The sequence below is a fragment of the Vidua chalybeata genome, chromosome 10, assembly GCF_026979565.1.
Source record: "Vidua chalybeata isolate OUT-0048 chromosome 10, bVidCha1 merged haplotype, whole genome shotgun sequence".
In the NCBI taxonomy this organism is placed as follows: domain Eukaryota; kingdom Metazoa; phylum Chordata; class Aves; order Passeriformes; family Viduidae; genus Vidua; species Vidua chalybeata.
Genome location: NC_071539.1, coordinates 12,852,424 through 12,873,604, shown reverse-complemented (window position 1 = coordinate 12,873,604; position 21,181 = coordinate 12,852,424). Strand labels below are relative to the sequence as shown.

Below are 21,181 nucleotides of genomic sequence, written 5' to 3'. Positions count from 1 at the left end.
AACCAAAATAAACCCCGTCATCTCCAACTGCATGAATAAGGAAGCAATTTATTATAAGTAAACTCAGACTTTGAAATCTGGCAATTTCTATTTCCAAAATGGTTCTCAACAGGGAATGATGACATCTGCAAATTGTTTGATTACTTCTCATGATCATTTATTCATTGCTTGTTCTGTGCTTGATCATGTCCACGTTATTGTGTTTGCAATTGTCTTTATGGGATCAGACCCTTTTATTTGATACTGATATCTGTAGTGATAATCTCATCATCATAAAATTAAAACTTCAGAGACTGTGCAGTATTGTTTTGACACTGTCAGAACAGCTCCTGATGTCATCTGTCTTCAGAGGCTTTTCTCTCAGGAAGATTATTACTGGGCAAGAGCTTGCAGTGCTACAAATTAGGCCATTAATTGCAACCTAAGTTTAAATCCTATGGTTTGGCAAAGACAGTTTTCAATAAGTAGGCCCAGTAGACTTTTTGACTCTTCTTTTAGTAAAATATTACTTATGGGTCATATTGATATGCATGAACTGTACATTGATTCAAAATTATATTCCTAGCTATTCTGTATTTATGCTTTAGAGAACTGACTCCAGAGAACCTCATAAAAAATTAGGTCTGATGCCACATTCATTCTTAAAATGCTCAATGACAATTAAATTTTCTGTACCTTGAGACTGTAACTACATCTTTTAATCTGAGATGAGTTATACTACTCTTCTTAATAAATTTTCACATATTATGTAATACACAGTAGAGATTATCTGTGTCTGCACTCCTTTAATTTGCCTGGTTACTTAGGCATAACAGGAGACAGAACTGAGCTTGTAAATTCCATTTTTTATTCATCTGTTCACTGATTCATTTAGAGGCTCCCTGTCAAAAACATCAGTCACATCAGGACACAGCATCAACAGACAATTAATGTTGCATTCTGTGCCAAGTACTCATTAATGAAAACTAAACAGATGCAAGTGCACTGCTGCAAATACACCACTGTTCTTCAACATGAAAGTTAAAAACACTTTTGTATGAATACATTTCATTTGATCTTCTTAGTAAATTCCACAGTATTGCTTAACCTGTAAGATATTTACCTCTCATCCACACATGATGAAATTAGAGAACGTACAAGAATCAGCAGCTGTATCACATGCAGTATATATACAATCCTACTGCTACTAGAAATTTCTGCGCTTTCAGTTCTGCAGATGCCTGACTTAAATTGCAGTGAAGTGAGCAAAGAACCAGTTCATTGCTTTCCTTCTCTGTTGGGGAAAAAAAAGCAAAGTGGTATATCCCAATTGGTAGATTCCTCTTTGACAATAATAGGTCAAAGTCAAACCTATATTATTGAGGAAGAGGAACATTGTGATTAAGACCAGGCACACTACAACAGCATCTGATGGACATCTACCATTACACAAAATAACAATAAAATATTATAAAGTTTGTAGTTCAGCAACCACCTTATTAAAAAAAAATCTAAATTCACATAAAACAGAAAATAACAAAGTAAATTAAATTCACTTTCTCATATCAAGAGTTTATCCAGCTCAAATAGCAAGATTCTTTAGCCAGGCCTCTGTGAGACTTTCAGCTGTTTTCACAGGTGTAGAGGAAAACACACACTATAAATAGTATGCAAATAAAACAAGGATAAGAGAGTAAACTCTCAGTTGATCAGTGGGTTATTCTGGTGTATAATTGATAAAAGGAAGGACAAAATAAGTTATAAAAGCAGCAGAAAAAGAACAGAAAACCTGTTTGAGAAAATGTGGGCACTCTTGGTTCTCATAGGTGCTGCATCTGTTTCTGCTCACCTGCAGGATCTTTCCTTTGATGGGTAAGAACAGACATCGAGTTTTATATCTGTGATTTCTTCTGCATGATCAAAAGGCTTTCAACTGTTTCAAATCGAATCTTTTTCTTCCCTTACAGACAGAAGGTGTTCCGTGTGATTCCACAGAATGATGAGCAGGTGGAAATCCTCAATTTCCTTGCCAGCATCATGGAGGTAAAGGATTTCGGGAAGTGGTTATATTGTACTTGAAAGAAATATTTCTCCTTTTGCTCAAATAACAGATATATATATTTTTTTTTTTGTGCCACTGAATTCAAGACCTAATCTTGATTTAATTCAAGTCAGCTGTATTGTTTCTTTGGAAGGAATAGGACAAGTTGATAAAACTAGAGCTATACAAAACATTCAAATACCTTCCAAGAAGTCTGGTTTACCCAATCTGAATGTCAAAATGCCCATCAGAATTTATTAATAGAATAAATAAATCTTAAATGCTGTATTCAGTATGAGGTGCTTTCAAGAATGTATTAGATAAATCATGGAAATTCCAACTACCAGAACTTTTACCATTACAAGCAAAACATTTTCCTCATGTAAATATTCTAAAAATTTATACTCCCAGCAAAATGAATTTTCCTTTGGCCTCTAGTCTCTCATGTTATCTTTTCTTCTCTGACTTTCCTTTAAAGCTTCCTTTCTCTCTAAGCTGCATGTTTCTCACTGACCTTGATGTAGATATATGATGACACAATGACACGATAAAAAACAACAAAGACAGCAAATGTGTTTTCAATATTTCTGTTCAGCTTTGATGTTGTAAAATAGCTGTTGGTGAAAAAGACACCATTAGCTGTAGGATGAAAGGATGGTATTTTTAATGAAGTACAGATGTGGAGACCTATCATCAACAGGCTACTACAGCATGCTGGAACAGTTTTCTGTAGAACAACATACTATTGGAATGGTGCTGCCAATACTAAGGAAATTAATATATACCATGCTTGCTTTTAAGTGTGAAGTATCAAAGGATTGTTTGTTTTCTTTTTCTTTTAAGAAAATATCTCTGAACTACCATTGTTATACAAAGCAGTCAGTCAGGACTGATGTAATTGTGTATTCTGGAACAATCACCTCATTTGATGACACATAATTCATTAATAACCAGCCCAAATTTGTTTTGCCTTCATGAGATGAAAGGGTGAAAAGGCATCAGGCTGGCAAATCAGCTTTGTTTCCATTGGCCTTCAACAGAGCACTAAATCCAGAGGCTTGGATGCTTACTTCAGCAAAAATAAGTGAAGTAGTAATAACACAGTTGTTTGTCCACTTGGAATGAAACATCTTCAAAGGCACAGGTTCCTCATATCAACTTCAGTGATCTCTTTTAAAAGCCCTCATACAGACAACAGTCTTTTTCAGCTGATTTATGTAAAATATTCATACAGTTCACCCCTGATATTGAATTAATTTCTCTCTAATATTTGTAGGCAAAAGCCTGAGCAAAAAAATGAAAGAAGCTGTAAGAACAAAAGAAGTTGTAAATATAGCTACAATATTCACAATTCTGTATGAATGCAGATGCTGGAGACAATTTGTGAAATTGTCACTGTCATCTCCAGAATTCTGCCATATAAAATGCAGGGCCTAAGAAAATCTTAGTCAATTTCCATTTAAAATTTAGATTGATACTTGTGGGAAGCAATGCTGAATCAGTGTAATAGGATAGGTGTGAAATACAGTATATTAATCACAACCTCACCAGCACACATACACCAATCACAGCCACATGTATGTATTTATTTGTCCATGTATTCATTTGGTCTCCTTTCAGGTTGACTTTTGGCAGCCAGACTCTGTCACACTGGTAAGGCCAGAAATGCAAGTTGATTTCCGAGTTGAAGCTGAGAAGTCTTTTAAGGTTGAAGATCTTTTGAAAGAAAGTGGAATGGAGTATCAGTAAGTTTGTTCTCACTATGTACTTTGAGTAGAAGGGGACTAAATACCATGGAGGATGTGTTTGAGCTTTTCATATTGGTCAACTGATTTTCCTGTTATAAACTTCATCCCTCCTATGGATGCCTCTAATGGGTTCAGCTTTCCTATGACAGTTCAAATGGACTGCTCTGCATTGACAGGGTGAGATGAAATGTTGATAGAGGCAAGAGACACAAAACAGAGATGCAGTACCAGAAATTTCCCTGAGATGAAAGCTCACTGCAATACACAAGGCTGGAGAATGGATGGGGATAGAAATATTTCCTACTACAGACAAAGTGCAGCAAAAGTCTAGAAAGAGCCAGAAAATACACCAGATGAGAGAAATGGACAGGGAACTGAAGCCAGAAAATAAAATGGTGAGCCCCAAGTGCTACCACGAGCAGGTCTCTAGTGAGTTGCAGAGCAATAGCTAGAGGGCCAAAAAAACCCAACAGGTGAATAGAGACAGAATACAGCTGCCAGGTGAAAGGCCAAGGAAGCATGGAAAACAGATTCCCAGGACAGCCTTGGGCTGACAGAAGTCACATAGCAGATCCATGGCAATGATGTCTCCAAAGAGAGAGCTGACCAAATATGACTACAGAACAAGTGGAGCGAACAGAGCACACTGCCACATTGCACACCACTGGGAACAAAAGCACTGTAGTGAGTACCACTAATGGAAGAATTAGGAGAATAAGGAGTTGTATGATCCTGTTCTTCACTTCATATCTTCAATCACTGTGCAAGCATTAGAAAATTGACTTTGAGCTGGAGATGCGCTGTCTGTCTTCATCTCTCCTTTCATTCCACTTAAGCATTGCAGAATGGCTCTGTTCAACTTCATTATCAGGCTTCTTTGATGTGTAAAGCATAGTCTGTCAACATCATGTACTCAGACACTGAAAGTCAGTAGTATTTGATCAAGTTTTTATTATTTCATTTGGCTGAGAGTAGAGTTTTTGTCTTTCAGTCCCACTGTTGTTGTTACGAGACCAAACTCCTTCATTGGACATCACAGTTCTTAGGATAACTTTCAAGATCTGCTAAAGCCAGACTTACTCCATCCCTAAATTTACTGCCCTCATGTCAATTGTGTCTGATTTGGATGCCTCTGCAGGAACAGAATCTAAAAACACTCTAGAATAAATGTTTTTCAATAATCTCACAGTGCACAAGAATCCCATTTCAGTGGAATTTCCTCTTTAGTGAAGGAGTTACTCTACATGTGTTAGTTTTCCTATAATATTCATTAATTGCCTCAGGTCCATGCACAACAAACAACATTGCAACAAAAGGCCAGAATGTCTGGAAGCTGTCCCTGACAAACTTCAGTGGATTGTCCTTGTGACAGCCCAAGCTGTTATAATCCTTTTGAAGTGCAGCTGCAGTGCCATGACATCATGTCACTTGCAATATTTGTTCTGAAGGCTGCTGGTGCCTCACAAACTGGCCTCCTGTTCCTCTATCCAAATCACAAATGATCAAGGACATATCCTGGATGAATAAGATTTGTAAGTTTTAAGACAAGCACTGGAAAAACAAGAGGACTTGATTTTTTGATAGCCAAGGTTGAAATATAAGCAAAAGGTCCTCAAGAGCATGCTCAGTGATAAGTTGTGCCTTTGTGTCAGCCCCAGGGAAAAATGAACAGGAGAGATCCAACCAATCCAGATAGGCTGTTAAGGTTTTCTTGCAAGTGTGTGTTCTATTTAATAGCTCACCTCACATGCAATAAAGTAGCTTGGAAGATGGATAATAAAGCCTGCAATAGAGCTGTCAAACCACATCTAACCTTTGGAAGCTTGGCTTGACAGGGAATTTCATCAGGCAAACATCTCTAGGTTGCTGCCTGGTTTTGAAACATTGCTGCAGTCTAACTGTCCTCCAGTGCCAAAAGTTCAAGAAGGCCCTTTTCCTATTGAGGCAGAAGCAGCTGGCAACATAAAATCAGCCTAAAGCTCATTTTGAGACATGCTCTGTCTCAACATTGCCATTTTTCTGAAACCAAACTGTTGCCACCCTGGAGGTTTGTTAGTATGGGAGTGAGGCAGCTACTAATTGGCAGAAGCCTGTTGCTCCCTGGCCCTTCTTGTGGCAAGGTTGAGGCAGGATGTAGGTTGAAACTTGAAACTCATATATCTTATTTTCAACCTGCTCTCCTTTCCTTTCCCAGTCAATGCAGCCCAAATGCTAAGCAGACCTTCAAATGTCTTACTTTCCTGCTGGATTTCTATATGTTTCTCTTCACATTTTTCATGGTGCCTTCTTGCAGAGTTCTGATCGACAACCTGCAGGCTGCACTGGATGCCCAGTTTGATAGCCAAGCTCGTACTGCCAGCCACAGCTATGTGAAGTACAACAACTGGGACACGGTAAAGTCTAGAATTTACCACATTATCAGCTTGGTACCTTAGTTTCTGTAGTCAAAGTGCTTCCAGCCTTCTTCCCTTTTCCTCTTCCACTCCATCAACATGATAATGCATCCAAACTCTCCTTCCTCTTCGTTACTGAGCTAGTTTGTGTAACCTACTCTTATTTCCTCTACTTTGCTCCCAATGCTGCAAAGAACCTCTGGCAGAAATCCAGTGACCAGGCTGAGATGCTTCACTATTAATTTCCTTTCCTTTCCTTTCCACTATTTCTCCTATCTCCTCTGCTAAACAACTCAGTTCCGCTCCCTGCCTCAGTTCTAGCTCTTCATGTCATATCATAAGACCCCTTCCTCCTTTTTTCACAGCCATGCTCATTTTTCCTGACATGTAATCATAGCCATGTAACTCTTCACATCTTTGCAGTGGCTCCTTGGAAACCTACAAATTGTATTAAATATTAGGCCACATTAGATGCTCAGAAAGACTGTTCTGGCTTGAAATCTGCAAATTAATCAGTCTGGACCTGAGGAACAGAGATTTAGATTTAACCTCTTTATTAAACAGATAGCTGCTTGGACTGCTGATATTGCTGCTCAGAACCCAGACCTTGTCTCTCGTAGTGTAATTGGGGAAACATATGAAGGACGGCCAATGTACCTTCTCAAAGTAAGTGCCTCAATTTCTTTTTTTTCCTCTATTTACAGTAATATATCATTCAAACATACAAAATAAACTTTTAGAGACACTACAGGAAATAAATCAACAATGCAAACTAATCAAATAATTGGGGGAAGCTTATCAACATAAATAAAAATGAAATTATTAAGAGTATTTTTTTTTAGCTTGAATATCATGGTCAGGTACAGTTGGGAGCACTCCATAGATTTCTATTCAAACAAGGAATGCCATATTTGTATAAAGTTTGACTCCTTAGGTCAGCAAGCTGACTGACTTGTTCTGCATACAATTAATTTTGTTCAAGCCCTGGGGTGTTGTTTTTGTTGTTTTTTTCCTAGATGGGAAAAAGTGGTGCAAATAAGAAGGCTATCTTTATGGATTGTGGTTTCCATGCAAGAGAGTGGATCAGCCCTGCTTTCTGCCAGTGGTTTGTGAAAGAGGTCAGTAAGCTTAATGATTTTTAATTCATAAAAAATATTTTACAAAACCTATGTTTATGAAAATCTTAAATGAGAAGCAAGAGCTCAGGCCACTGCCTTTTTCCCTCTAAATACGTGTCCGCTCATACCTTCTCACCTCAGAGGGTTAAGGTGTAACTACTTAAGCCAGATCTTTGTGCTTGGACCTTAATCTTTCAGCAGCTTAAGACAACCTGAAATGTGTCTAAGAGGTACTGACAACTACAACAGTTGCTCAGTTTGTAAATTCTTTTTGCACCTGTAGTCAGAGAAAGGTGAGAGAAAAGCAAATAGCTCAAGTAACATTATAAACATAGCCATGTTCTGTAAATAGGCATAAGGAATAAGAAAATTCAAGGGCACATCAGAAGGCACCTGAATGCACTTCAGAACAGCTGACTTACTACAGTGCCAGGTGGTGGATTCCTTGCAACCCACTTTATTCAGTAAGGCAACAGAGAGGATGTAAACCTACCCTCAGCTCAGCACTAAGGAAATGTACCCAAGAAAGGAAGAAGACTGTAAATGAAGCTCCCTAAGCTCCACTCAGGAAGAGGGAAATGCATATACATCCCTTTGAGCTGCCACCTCAGGCTGTACAAAAAGGTGCTAAAATATGAAACCATATTAAAGAAAGAGCTGCACAGGTGAAATTAGCTTCACTTCAGTCTGGGATACTTTTAGGTCTTGAATTAAACAGTTTTATGTCCTTTATATTTTCTTTCTCACTACCAATATAAAGCAGGTGGGGATTATCAAATGCTGCACAGTCATCTTCACAGAGAAAAGTATACTACTCCTCAGATGGGGCAGATCAGTTAATTTAGCAGAGCAACTTACTGACTGAATCTCAAATTTTGTAATAACTTCTGTTGGAAGATTAAGAAAAAAACACCAACAAAACCAACCAAACAAATAAATAAAACCACACCAGAAGCGGCAGCTGTAATCTAAAACCCAAGGAAAGGAAAGCCAATCTACACGAGCCAGCCATGCTGGCAGAGGCCTTGGTGGCAAGTACAATCTCAGTGTTATCAGACAGGCAATGCAGTTTTGTGTAGGGAGCAGTGGAAATTGGAAGTGACATTTTGGTGGAGTCAATGGGAATATGATTTCATTAGTGCCTAATAAGGCTGCAGACAGTATGTGGTACCATTTTTCCCTCAGCAATTCACGTCACTGCAGCTGTCATTTTCACTGTCTGGTCGCTTAATTCATGGTTGTACCTGACACCAGCAGTGCCTCTGCTCAGTGTGTCCATAGGCAGAAGTGCTTTAAAAGAGCAGATCTTGAGCATCATCAGAATTTCACTTGGGATTGCTTCTAGACATAAAAAAAAAAAAAAAAAAAAAAAAACCAGAGAAAAATATGAGCAACATGGATTGTTATAGGTACCTCAAAAGAGAAACCCAGCCAGACAACAACAAAAAACCAAAACAAGCATAAAATGAAACCCAGGAAAAACTATTTCAAATTATCTGAAACTGCTTTTCTAGATTTTAGATCCCACCCTCCTACTTGTCAGTTATAGGACAAAAAATGCCTTTTTCCATTGCATTGCCCCGTATTGCTCTTTATGGCTGTGTAAACAAAACATGGGTACAACACACTTAGAGCAAATTTCCATGATCATTGTATGGTCTCTCAACACTGATATGAATCTGTGAACAAGCATAGCAAGTGCCAGGCCATGAACAATCAGGATATACAGGATATTGCAGGAGTTCCTGTTTGTTATTCAATATCTGTGTCTGGAAAAGTGCAGGGAAAATCTGTCTCCCTATGAATAAATGCATCCACAGAATTATGATTGGAAATGTGTTAGGATGTTACTTAGAAATATTTTCTATAATTCTGGACGTTGATAAAATTTCTGCACAACAGATACAAAAAATGGAAATAATGATTTCTCATTCTCATATAAATTAAACTCAAACCTTTAAAGTGTTAGGATGTAGGAATATATATGGACAACAATATTGTTCTGCCTGTAATCAAAGAGCTAGTAGATGGAAAATCTCTTTCCAGTGATTTATTATACTGTTCAAAATCAACATTCCGTCATATAATTTATCTAGCAGTAAAAGATGGTTTTCTAACAGCAGTGTGGTTTGAGTCAGTGCAAATCTAAGCATACGTTGGAACACAGGGATGCCATCTCATGTGCTGGAGTGACCTGGATGAGTTTTTCTACCACATTCATTAATTCCTGACCCAGACCCAGGCCTTTACATATGCACAGGAGATACACATGTGTGAAGACATCATCAGCTTTTTCTACTTTTCTCCAAGTAGGCTGTGGAGACCTACGGAAAAGATACTGCCATGACCACACTTCTGGACAAGCTGGACTTCTATGTTCTGCCTGTTCTTAACATTGATGGTTACGTTTACACTTGGACAAAAGTAAGTACATTCTTCTTTCTTATTGTTGGAAAAGTCAACTGTCAGAACATACTCTAAGTTTTCATCAGTGATTCTGTTACAGGACCGCATGTGGAGAAAGACACGCTCTAAAAATGCTGGGAGCATTTGCGTTGGGACAGATCCCAACAGGAATTTTGATGCTGGCTGGTGCAGTAAGTGTCTCCTAACAAGAGTTGCAAGTAATTACACATGAGTGCAATAGCCAATATACTTAACTATTGGATTTCCCCGACCTGATGGTCCAGCTTCAGCTTGAGTGAAGCATTGTGGAATAGCTTGTTTTTAATTTTTAGAGCAATTTTGGGAAAAAAAAGCCAAACTTTGGCTACTAGCATCATCAGTGGTCACTTCTATGAACATATCTGCACACACCTCTGCATATATATACATATATACTTGCACACATGTATACACATATATACATATAGACGTACACACAGATATGAGTTCAGAACAGAAACCAAAAGAGCTTGCTTTCATGAAAAGAGGTCTCTTTTGAGTGGTTTCCACTTTTTTCCATGGAAGTGCCTTAGAAATGGAGAAGATATGCAATGACTGTAAAGTACTGAAGCAAATCAATATCCCAAAACATTCCCATAATATAGTTCTTTACATCCATATTCATGTTCTTCCAACTATGTACACTGTAAATGCCACATTTATTCATTGCTATGGGATGTTTCCCAGCATCTTAACTATGCCATAAAATATTCCCTCCTCTGATATGGCATGTGTATTAGCAGGATTTCAAAGGCTTACCTATAAACATGGTGTAACATGACTCTCCTAACAATCTACTTCTTCATTAAGTACTCATTAAATTCACTTTTCTTCTCAGCTGTTGGGGCCTCAAAATACGCCTGTGATGCCACTTACTGTGGCTCTGCACCTGAGTCTGAAAAGGAGACCAAGGCTTTGGCTGATTTTATTCGTGAACATCTTTCTACAATCAAGGCATACTTGACAATTCACTCCTATTCCCAGCTGCTACTGTTTCCTTATTCATACACTTACAAATTGCCATCAAATTACCAGGAACTGGTAAGTCTCTTTGTCATTTTGACTTTATGAAAAGAATAAGCAAAAATCATCACTTGCTATTTAGGTACCTTTAACTTCAAGCAGTTTCTTTAACACCTGGAAAGAATCCATATTGCCAGTTTTTGAAAATATTTTAGACTTAGCAAGACACCATGATAGTTTCAAGATAGCTGAAGCACAGGATGAACTTCAGAGCCTTATTTAATCTCCACGTGCACAATGATTTTGACACAATATCAATTCTGTCTTCCAGTCACGCCATCCAGAAATCCACTCTGCGGTGCAGCACTGCCTCTTGCTGACTCCAGAGGCTGCTGTAGGTGTAGCTTTAATATTTTACATAAAAACACTATGGCCTGTAAGCCAAGGTAGCAGCTTGACAGATTGTATTAACTGTGAAATAACTCAACTGGTATCAACAGCAGGCAAAGATCTCTGTCTACCACTTTCTACTGAACCTTAGTTCTCGCTGAAGTAAAATGGTGAAACTCCTATTGGTACAAGGTCAAGTCAAAGAGGCAGATCTGGACAAAAGTACAATTGAAAACAGATACAAAAGACATAAAAAGTTTCAGTTTTGAGGCCTTTTCCAAGAGGCCGGGATTTAAGCACAGACATTTTATTTAGAAGAGGAGAGAATGAATGTGGTATTTCAAAGGACAATTCCTCTTTTATGAATTCCAGAGAAAAGCCACACTCTAATGCCATTTAAGATTTTTTTTTTATCCTTAAAAACAGATAGAGAGTTTAAAACTATTAAATGTGTAAAAAAGCCGTAAACATTTCATAGGCCAAGAATCAACAATCATGAATAATAAAATTACTTCAGTTCTCTCCATATTAGCAATTAGAATCTGTTGGCAGGGAAAACAACACAGCAAGACAAAACAAACACATTTTGTTTCCCCCTCTTTCCTCGATGCTGCCAGAAGTCCAAGGCAACAACAATGTGTGTTGCTCTGCTGGGCAGGTTTGACAGATTTATGAATGCTCCCAAATACATGTCTTGGTTCTGAACACAAATACAAACTGGGGCCAAGATTGAAGTTTCTTGTTAGATTTTTTTTTTTAAGCCTAAAAGAGAAGATTAAATTAAAATGAAGATTTTGTTTTCTTAATTTATATTCCAGGAATTTTGTAATTGAATTTATTTCAGGGAGTGGTAGTAATATCTTGCCTTCATTTTTTACAAAAGCTTCATAATTCACACATTACCATTCAGTCTAAAGTAATAAACAGCAATAAACACTTTAAGCTGCTTTGTTGTCAAGATCACAAAGTTCTTATTTGTCAAAAATTTGCATGAAATTCTGCCCCCATTTTTTGAATGAAGAGCAAATGTGATGAAATGTAACTAAAAGTACAGTGTGTTTTTCACAGTATTAAACAGAGAAAGTACACTGACAACTCATTACTAAAGAAATCCCTAGCAGCAAGAAAGAAACTATCTGCTTCGCTAGGTTTTAAAATTCTTTAATTAAAATTTTATATTGTCACTGTTCTATTCTAATACACAGTAGAATTTAAACTCCCCTTTCCTGCCATAGAAGACAATTCTGCTGCTACCACAGAGCATAAAAACTAAATTGCTCAGGAATACAGGACATATATTCCTCTTCAGCCATTTGATTTCACTTTGCATATTAGTCTTTCCAATATCACTTTATCCTATATTTTAAATCAATCATACTGATACCAGATGGAGTTCCATTATATTCTTCACAGAGCAGCCACAAATCTCACCACCATGACAAGGTGACCTTATGAGCACTTTTCACATCTTAACTGAGGGAAATTTTTTCCTCTATTGGTGATCCCAACAGAGACAGGAGGATCCTAGGTGTTCAACCTGTGCAGTGTCTGATTTTTATATGGGAAGACTTGTTGCCAAAAGTCCTTTTCGACAATGAGAGCAGAGTATCACCCAATCAATATCACCTGTAATTGAGATAATTAAACAAGAAAGGACCTTATGCACTCCAATGTCAGTGAATTAAACAGAAAAATTGACTTCCACAGGTTGTGGGTCAGGTTCAGAAGTGCAGCTTTTTGGGTTAGTTCAAATAATTAAGATACACTCATTTAAGCCATGACTAAAGAGAATTTAACATTTTCAATCAACAACTGTACTTGCTTGAGACAATATAGCTGCAAAAAGAGGAATTACTTTATATGACAGTTGCTGTGTTTAATGTCTAAAAGTTCTGTTTAAATTTGAATTTGGAGAAATGCTGAAGAATGAGAATCTTAACTTTTAATAGCTATTGTTTGGGCAAACAAAATAATCATAAATAATTTTTTAAATGAAGAAGCAAAATTTATAGTGCCATTATCTTATCTTAGATGTTATTTTTACCCTGACAGATCTAATAAATTAAAGGAAATATAGCTGCAATTTCTTATCTCTTTCAGTGACCAACTGGACATGTGTTTAAACAAAACCTCGCATGTCTGCTTCTCATTAATAACATTTTCTTCCATTATATTTAATTAAAGGTAACATAATACCATGGGGCTTATGTTGCATTCCAGTGTCTGAGATACAGAAGGGTGCAAAAATTGAGTAAACTGAGATTAAGGACACTAAATCTGCAGAAGAGAAAGGTCCAGAGCATGCCTGTACCTTCCTTCCCTGAACACGTAGTGAACAGTGTGTCCTTGGGGCTCAAAAGACTTACTCTGTTTACAGCCTCAAGGAATCACCAGAAGGCCTAAAACTGCTTTGGTTTGTCAGATAGAACAGAACACTCAGAGAACCCCTCTATGTTCCACTGCATTGCTCAGTAAATCAGAACAACTTTAAGTTATTGTAACTGACTTAAAGCCAGGGATTAGAACTATCCTTTTTCAACCATGCCTGGTCTTGGGGTGTAAAATGTGATGAAAGTCACGTATGTCCCTTCCTTCCCACAACCTCCCACTCTTCTCCTGAGATGCAAGAGGATCTGTGAAGTTATAAATCCCACAGCTCACAAGGATTTTCCCCAAATTTGTCTCTTTATTCAGGGCTGTTGTTTTGTGTCCCTAACCTAAGAGCTGCACAAAATTTTCACTGTTATCCAAACAACAAAAATAAAACCACCCAAGACAGGAAAATCTAGGTCAGGAATTTCTCAGAAGTTACACAATATTCTTGTGATGACACCCTTAAAGAAATATGTCCTCCTTTTGGAGAATCACATTTTGTCTGCTTTGCAATCCTCTTGGCTCATTCTTTACTATACCCTGATGTATTGCCCTGAACACAGAATACACACTTGAATCCTTCTCCTACAGGGAACAGAAGCATTAGCTTTTCACAATAACAAAATATGCTTGGCAAGACCAGTATCTCTTCACACTCCAAAAAAGACTATTTTCATCTTTATTTTACTATTCACATTTTTGTCTTCTTGCAATAAAGAACTATGTATTTAATCAGACTTCTCATAAACAGTTCAGCCCATATTTTTTAATCACTTCATATATTTGCCTTAGCCTCCCATTAGGCTTTCCTCATTTTCAGCAGACAAATCTAGCTTTATCAGTTCTTGTTTGTATTTGAATTGGCTCTTAAACTGTAGTTTGAGAGAGCAGAGGAATGTATATTATACCCTTCCTTCCTTTCCAGTTGAATTCCATCCCTCAGTTAAATGCAGCACCAAATATATGTGTGCAGCCAGTTCATAATCACTCATCAGACAGGTGTGTTAGTACAGTTTCACAGGCTGCAGAATATTGCATTCATTTACAACCCAAGATAATTTCCATCTGTATTACTTTAATGCACACTGGCTGCATGGGTTGTTGTTTCAACTCACCAAAATTCACCTTCCATATTGGGTTGGTCTAGCATTTCACTTCCTCTTGAGTGCTTAAAATAGGACATATTAGAAAGTGGAGATATGCCCAGTCTGTGCAGCCTGCAAGAGTGAATTTCAAATATATAGCATGACTGTGAGTACCAGTCTGATTATTTAACTTAGTGCCTAGTTGTGAAGTCCTGAATATGCTTAAGGCATATGAAGACCTCTGGGTAAGAACTGTTGGATAGCAAAAATCCTACATCTAAGAGACTCAGGCAAGCCTGTGAGGAGTTGCAATTTGCTGCTGTTGTATCTGCGCTACTGCACAGATTGTATTACTATGATTGTACTACTTGTTACATTAAATATTGTTAAAGTCAACTGGGAAGCACAACAAACAGGAAAGTGGGCATCAAAACAATATTTGAAATTTGCTTCACAGCTCTTCCACAAGAGTTTACCACAACAGAACTGTTCTGTACTGGCAGTCTTAAAATTGTGAAAAGGATATGTTTAGTAGTAGCATCTTCCAGATGAAGCTGATGTGTGAATCTGGCTGATAGACAAGAGTTTCCTACAGGTGTAGGGCCCAACTGAGTTGCAGTGGAAACCCTCTCACCAGGGAATAATTTCTTAAACACTGTAGAAATTGTCAGAGAAAAACAAGCTTGTAAAGAAAAAGAATCATTCCACTGAAGTCCTCACTGGCTGGATTCCCTGGGCTCTTGGAGCGTATAAGCAACAACAGAACAGTGAACTAAATTACACATCATCATGGACCCTTGAGGGGGGAGTCTGTTTTTACTGGCAAAACAAGAAGGCTCAGAAGTTTCAATTCACTTGGCTAAAGCTAACTTAGCAAAGCCACATTTTCAGCCTTTCATTACGAAGACAGTTGAGGGTCCCTTTACGTAACAAGTAAAGCATGAAAGACCGATGTGAAGGGAAAATACAGTTTACAGCCTTGGGCAAACCAGCTGGCAGTCCAGTGAGGGAAGAGAGCAAGGGGTCCAGTCAAGCAGTGAAAAGGCTTCTCCAGACCACTCTCAGATTGAGAGGGTAAAGGGAGTTGTCCACAAACAGCATCTGCATATCAACATCTGTGAAGTGTTTCTAAATGGTCACAGTTTCCTGGCAAATCCACCCTGATGATAGAAGAGTAAAATGAGGGAGATGAGATGCTCCCATAAAAATTACCTATTAACACACAAAATATGCTTAGCCTGGTAATGTATCTTGTTAGTTCAAACTTCCAATGTGGTGAGAAAGAGATGCCAGTACCACATCTTTCATTGAAAGCTAGTAACTGAAAAAACCTAGGTTTGAAAGTTGTTAATTATGTAAGATAATGATAACTAAGAGCTCTGCTGTGTCCCTGGCTCACACACTCTGGACACAGATAAGTGAAATATTGGTAATTGCAGTGTAAACACAGATGGGTGATGAGCACGGGAAATGCTGCCTTCTGCTGAAATGACCAGCTCTGAGAGCTCAGCTGGGAGTCTGAAGCTGAAAAGCTCCCAGTTACAAGGTATTACTCTGGAGTTATTTCTTCGACTGCAGGGCACCACTTGTTTCTCTGCTAGTATAAGTCTCAGCAGCATTTTCCTTGCAAAAGAGGGATTCTTAACAGTATAAAACCCCAAACAAACAAACTCCAAACAAACCACAATTCAGTTAAGCCCATTACGTAAAGAGATGTAGAAAATCATCGAACAACAAAGAGTATCCTCAAAGGTCAAAAGGAAAACAGTGTTTCTCCTTGCAGGTGTATTCCAAACAATTTACAGGCTTGAAAACCCAAACTACTTTTCACCCTTTTGGAAAACTTTGGGCACTGTTTATATACCCCTGCATTGACCTCTCTATTATTTCCTTCTTATGGATTGCTTTGAGTAATTGAGATATTTTGAAAAAACAACCAAACACATTTTCCTCATATTTTGTGTTTATACACCACCTTTATCTCCAACCTGGAGAGCTTGAGGAAGCTGTTTATTTGGATTCTAGGCTCTAAACAGCTGGAAATCTCAACTGCTCTTTCTACAAATCTCTGTTTTTACAACTTCCTGACCAACAATAAAAAATCCCTCAGGTAAAAAGATTTCCTGACATACTTTTTCCGGTATGTGTTCTGGTATGATTTAAAGCCATCATTTATCTGCTGGGTGGAACAAATGCTCTGGGTCAAACAGCCCCACAGAGCAGCTCTGCTGTTCTATTGTCCCTATTTTAGTTAACTAAAGAGAGCAAATACCAGTTACCAACAGGTCTGTATATTGAACCAGACAATCTTTCCAAATTTTATTTCCACTTTGCATATATTTGAAGTGAGGAAGAATCAGTTTACATTTAAAAATTCATTTGCTATTGAGAGAAGATTTGACTCAATCTCAGCTGCTGATTAAACGTGTGCATTATAAACAACACATGGCTGAAGAAAACATGGCATTGCTAGCAGATAGCAGACTACAACCTCTACAATTCCCTCAACATGTGTTAAAAATTATTATGGATTTTAGAAAAATCAATTTATTGAGGGATTAAAAAAGAGAGGAAAAAAAAACCCAAACCAAACCAAACAAAAAAGATCACAGGAGAGAGCTCAGCTACTCCAATTGGTCTGGATCCAAGATTGTGAAATGCAGAGCAACAACATACTTCCTTGCACTTGCTTATCTTTGTGTGATAGAGAGGCCAGAAACCAAACCCCTCATTCAGGTACAGTCAGTGTTATAGGTGGGAAGACACACTTCAAGTATGCTTTGGTTTGTTTTGTTTAAATATACTTTGTATGCTAAAGGACCACAGATTCCTAGAGCAAACTCCCATAATTCTAAAATGTTCAAAACCAAATATTTGGGACTGGGGAAACACTTGCAATTCTGCTAGAGTAGGCTGCCAGTGATAATGCAAACATGTTGTGATGTTGTTTTTTAGAAGCTGAGAAAGTTCTCTCAGTTAACTAATTTTTTCTAAATACATTGTCCAATATGCCTTTTTTGAGTAAATCAGAAGAACACTTGAAGCATAAGGATGAACAGAGAATATTTTACAATATATCTTCCACTGGGATGTAAGCCAGAGTGTAACCTACAGAGAAGGCAAGGGCTTGAGGAAATTCCTGGAATAGTAAGCCATTCAGCTGCAAGCTATAAAGAAATATATGGCAACCCATTGCTTATACTGAACATATGCTTTCAGAAATCATTCATATTTATCATCTGTTAGTAATAGTTTTCATGTTTTATTACCAACATGTTGTATAATGAAGAATTGGAAAAGCCACACATTCCAAAGAAAAGTCTGTAATTTTCCTTAATGCAAACATACAAAGCTTCACAGTACTATTGATGGGCCTGATCCAACCCTCACTGAATCAGTGGGAGTTGAATGAGTCCCTCTGTGCACAGGAAATGAATTGAAATTAATGAGACTACATATGGTTTCAGGGTAATTTATGCCTTTTTTGGCTGTTAATATTTATAAGACCTTAATCTGCTTCCACTTGTATCAATGTTCAACTCCCCTGACTGAGTTGACTCTACTCTGATTGTATAGCTGCTTGAACAGAAGGAAAAGAAAGGCTATTGTATGTTTGCAAGTAACTGTACCAAGTTATTACCATTCTCTAAGATTCTCTTATCTCTAATTAAGGTTCCTTATTTAGTTTTAACCTTGTATAAGCTTCTTCTAAGTCTAGAAAGTGCTGTTACCTCTTGTCCCCTTATCTGTCCAAACACCCCTGCACTGTACACCAGGCTGCAATAGACCACAGACAGACTGGACCACATTCCATTAAACCTCTGAGAATAAGTTCTTTGCTGACAAGCTCTTTTCACAACACCAGGACAAGCTGGGCCTTGTCAGCTACTGACACCTAGTCATACTGAGAGGTGAAAAACAGTTTTCTAATAAAAGTTTCTTCAGCATGGCTTTTCAGTTTATACAACAGTGTAATTGCTTAGATTCACTCAGAAAGCTTCTGAAAATCTGCATTTATCATTCTTCTTTTCTTACAGAATTCCATAGCTAGAGCTGCTTCCAAAGAGCTGGCCAGTTTGTACAGCACAGAATATACATACGGTCCAGCAGCAACAACAATCTGTAAGTATTGACCTAAATATACTGACAATCTATATTAAGTACTACTAGGACTATAAAATGCAGTTTCCTAGTGATTCTTGTTCCTATTTCTAAGTAGTCCTCTTCTTCCTTCACATGCATATATGAAGAGGCATATATGGGACCTGTCATTTATAAATTATGGGATAATTTATTTCCTAGGGATCCCAGGAAGTGGGTAACCCCCTGGAAAGTCAAGTGATGTAGTAAAATGTTTGTGAATTCACATGCATAGCATGAATTCTTAAATCATACACAGCTTAAACATAAAAACCTTGATTTTCTGCATTTCCAGTATCTCCAAGTCAAAGATGATGTGAGTCCTTTGATTCCACTGTGTGATGTGAATCCTTCAACCACTCCAGCAACACCAATTTCTCTTAATTTGCATTACATTCTGAGACACATACTAATTACAATCCTATTTGTAATTTGTAATGACTAATTATTCTACTTCTCAGGAGCTCAGCTGTGCATATGGCCTTTGTAGTGCCAAAAGCCAAGTCAAGGTTATCTCAATATCTCCCATATTTAAGATCTCTTAATTTACTTAAATATGGAATCTAATTCCTGTTTCTTGCCTGTTTCTCCTTCCTCAAATAGTTAACCATCCCCTCCCAAACATTTTAAAAAACAGTTTCTTCCAATTTTTTTTATATTTTCAGAGACACTTCTTTTAGAAATGTGTTGGTAATGCTGGGCAATTCTGGAGGCTCCTTCCATAGCAAAAGAGACTGTTTTTACCATACCAGCTACTGAAAAGGGAGGGTACTATTTGTCCAGCAGAAAAAGATGGAACTGAAATCCCAGATAGGCAATTTTTTCCCATCTCTGTGAACCTCAAAAAGTCACTCAGTGAGAGGGCATTTGCTTCTTATACCAAGTGTTTCTAAACACCCCCATGCAACCATGCCATTCTCCTGTTCCTTAGACATTTCTCCCAATGGCTTCACCACAATAGTGACAAGGATGGAGCAGTTTAGCTTGTTTACATTTGCTTGCATAAATCAGCTGGAATAAAGCTCATAAGGGGCCTAAAATCACAGCAGCTTTCCCATGAGCAGGATAAATCAATCAATTTACCAAATATTTCTTTTTATCTGTTCTTTCTGCATTCCTGGCTATGTGACTTGACTCCAAAATACTTCTCATTTGATGTGTAGCCACTCTTTCCCAGTTAAGCTTTATTTAATTTCTTTATCAACAGACCTTGCTGCAGGGGGCTCTGATGACTGGGCTTATGACCAAGGCATCAAGTACTCTTTCACTTTCGAGCTCCGGGACACTGGGAGATATGGCTTCCTTCTCCCTGAATCTCAGATAAAGCCAACCTGTGAAGAGACTTTACTGGCTGTTAAATATATTGCCAACTATGTCCTTGAACACTTGTATTAGAATGGAGTTCTAAAAATTATTAAAGTAGGTTTTATGCAAAGATGCCTTCCTTTTTTTTCTTCCCTAAAAATTACATTTTTATTTCTCTATACTTAATGTTCCTAAGTCATATTCTTAGTCCATTACAGGGCAGTAGAACTACAAGCTTTTCAAGAGAAATTTTAGAAGTTCAAGAGAAATAAAATATTTTTATTAAGGCAACTGGCATAGTTGGGGGGTTGAAAAAGAAGGAACACAAGATTAATCAACCTAAGGTAAAAGTCACCTTATTGATTAAAATTATCTTTATTGATTAAAATTATCCTTACACAGAGGAGATGGGCCAAGCATTAGAGCTTATACAGCCTAACTGTTAACCAGAATGAAAAGAACCAAGTGATCCACATAGATGGACTTTCACCCAAACATTCATTGCCTCAATGACAACAGTAGCAAGGAGAAGCTCATAGCACATACTTCTAAAATTATATATCTGTGATGTGCTCTTGTGAACTTTCTCAAAACCCACCTTGGATCTGTCCCATCACTGAAAAATAATTTGGATCTGCAGTCACTGCTAGCCCAATCTGGATTCAGTTATGAAAATTTTAATTACTATTAATGGCCAAAACTTGATATAAATCATGCTACCCTGCATTTAAAGCTCTCATGCTCACTACAGTAGCATCTCCCAAAGTGCTCTCAGAGGCCTGGTACTTCCTGGGGCCCCACATGTTCCTACTGTCATGAGCGGAAGAATCATAAACAGCCATAAAGAATAAGTCTGGTGATAAATGAGTAACTGTTTCTTTCATGAAAAGCTGTATAGAATTATCCCCTCCCAATCAATTTTCTGTACAGGTAATGTAGGTCTGATTGAGTCAGAGTGAGTGAAAGTGATAAATTGCCACTCAACATCTTTCCCACAGAGCTGCAGAAAATGTGTTTGGCATCTATTAATACTGTTTGGAGCTTGGCTAATATGGGGCACACTCTGCACAATCATAGGGAAAAACCTACAGAATCTGGCTGATCTCCCTGCCACTGCCGGAAGCTCTGAACAGAGACTTCCACCATCCACTGATGGTCCTGGAATTAACCCCATTTCTGGTAGGTCCTTAGCCAATCCACT

General features: G+C 37.8%; 2 protein-coding genes across 4 annotated transcripts in view; one reads left to right on the top strand and one right to left on the bottom strand.

Annotated features, from left to right (window-relative positions):
* Window positions 1-21,181, bottom strand: part of NCBP2 (nuclear cap binding protein subunit 2) — a 40,051-nt gene that overhangs the window by 5,981 nt on the left and 12,889 nt on the right. The window contains exon 5 of one of the 3 annotated variants that reach the window (XR_008432525.1): window positions 8,524-8,620. The exons of 1 other annotated variant lie outside the window; for it this stretch is intronic. The gene's annotated coding sequence lies outside the window, so the exon portion shown is untranslated. Of the gene's footprint in view, window positions 1-8,523; window positions 8,621-10,572; window positions 10,620-21,181 lie in introns of those variants that run through there. One more of the 3 variants, XR_008432528.1, reaches the window with a different exon arrangement.
* Window positions 1,781-20,070, top strand: CPB1 (carboxypeptidase B1). The gene is made up of 11 exons (XM_053951352.1): window positions 1,781-1,851; window positions 1,947-2,022; window positions 3,641-3,765; window positions 6,062-6,161; window positions 6,726-6,827; window positions 7,178-7,279; window positions 9,593-9,703; window positions 9,786-9,876; window positions 10,563-10,765; window positions 18,573-18,657; window positions 19,883-20,070. The coding sequence occupies exons 1-11, from the start codon at window positions 1,781-1,783 to the stop codon at window positions 20,068-20,070; spliced, it is 1,254 nt and encodes a 417-aa protein (XP_053807327.1).

Bases quoted from the DNA above. Each gene is read 5' to 3' on its own strand.
- CPB1 (XM_053951352.1), top strand. From the start codon at position 1,781: ATGTGGGCACTCTTGGTTCTCATAGGTGCTGCATCTGTTTCTGCTCAC. The intron at 1,852-1,946 runs GTAAGAACAGAC...CTTCCCTTACAG, and splicing joins CAGGATCTTTCCTTTGATGG to ACAGAAGGTGTTCCGTGTGA. The intron at 9,704-9,785 runs GTAAGTACATTC...ATTCTGTTACAG, and splicing joins ACGTTTACACTTGGACAAAA to GACCGCATGTGGAGAAAGAC.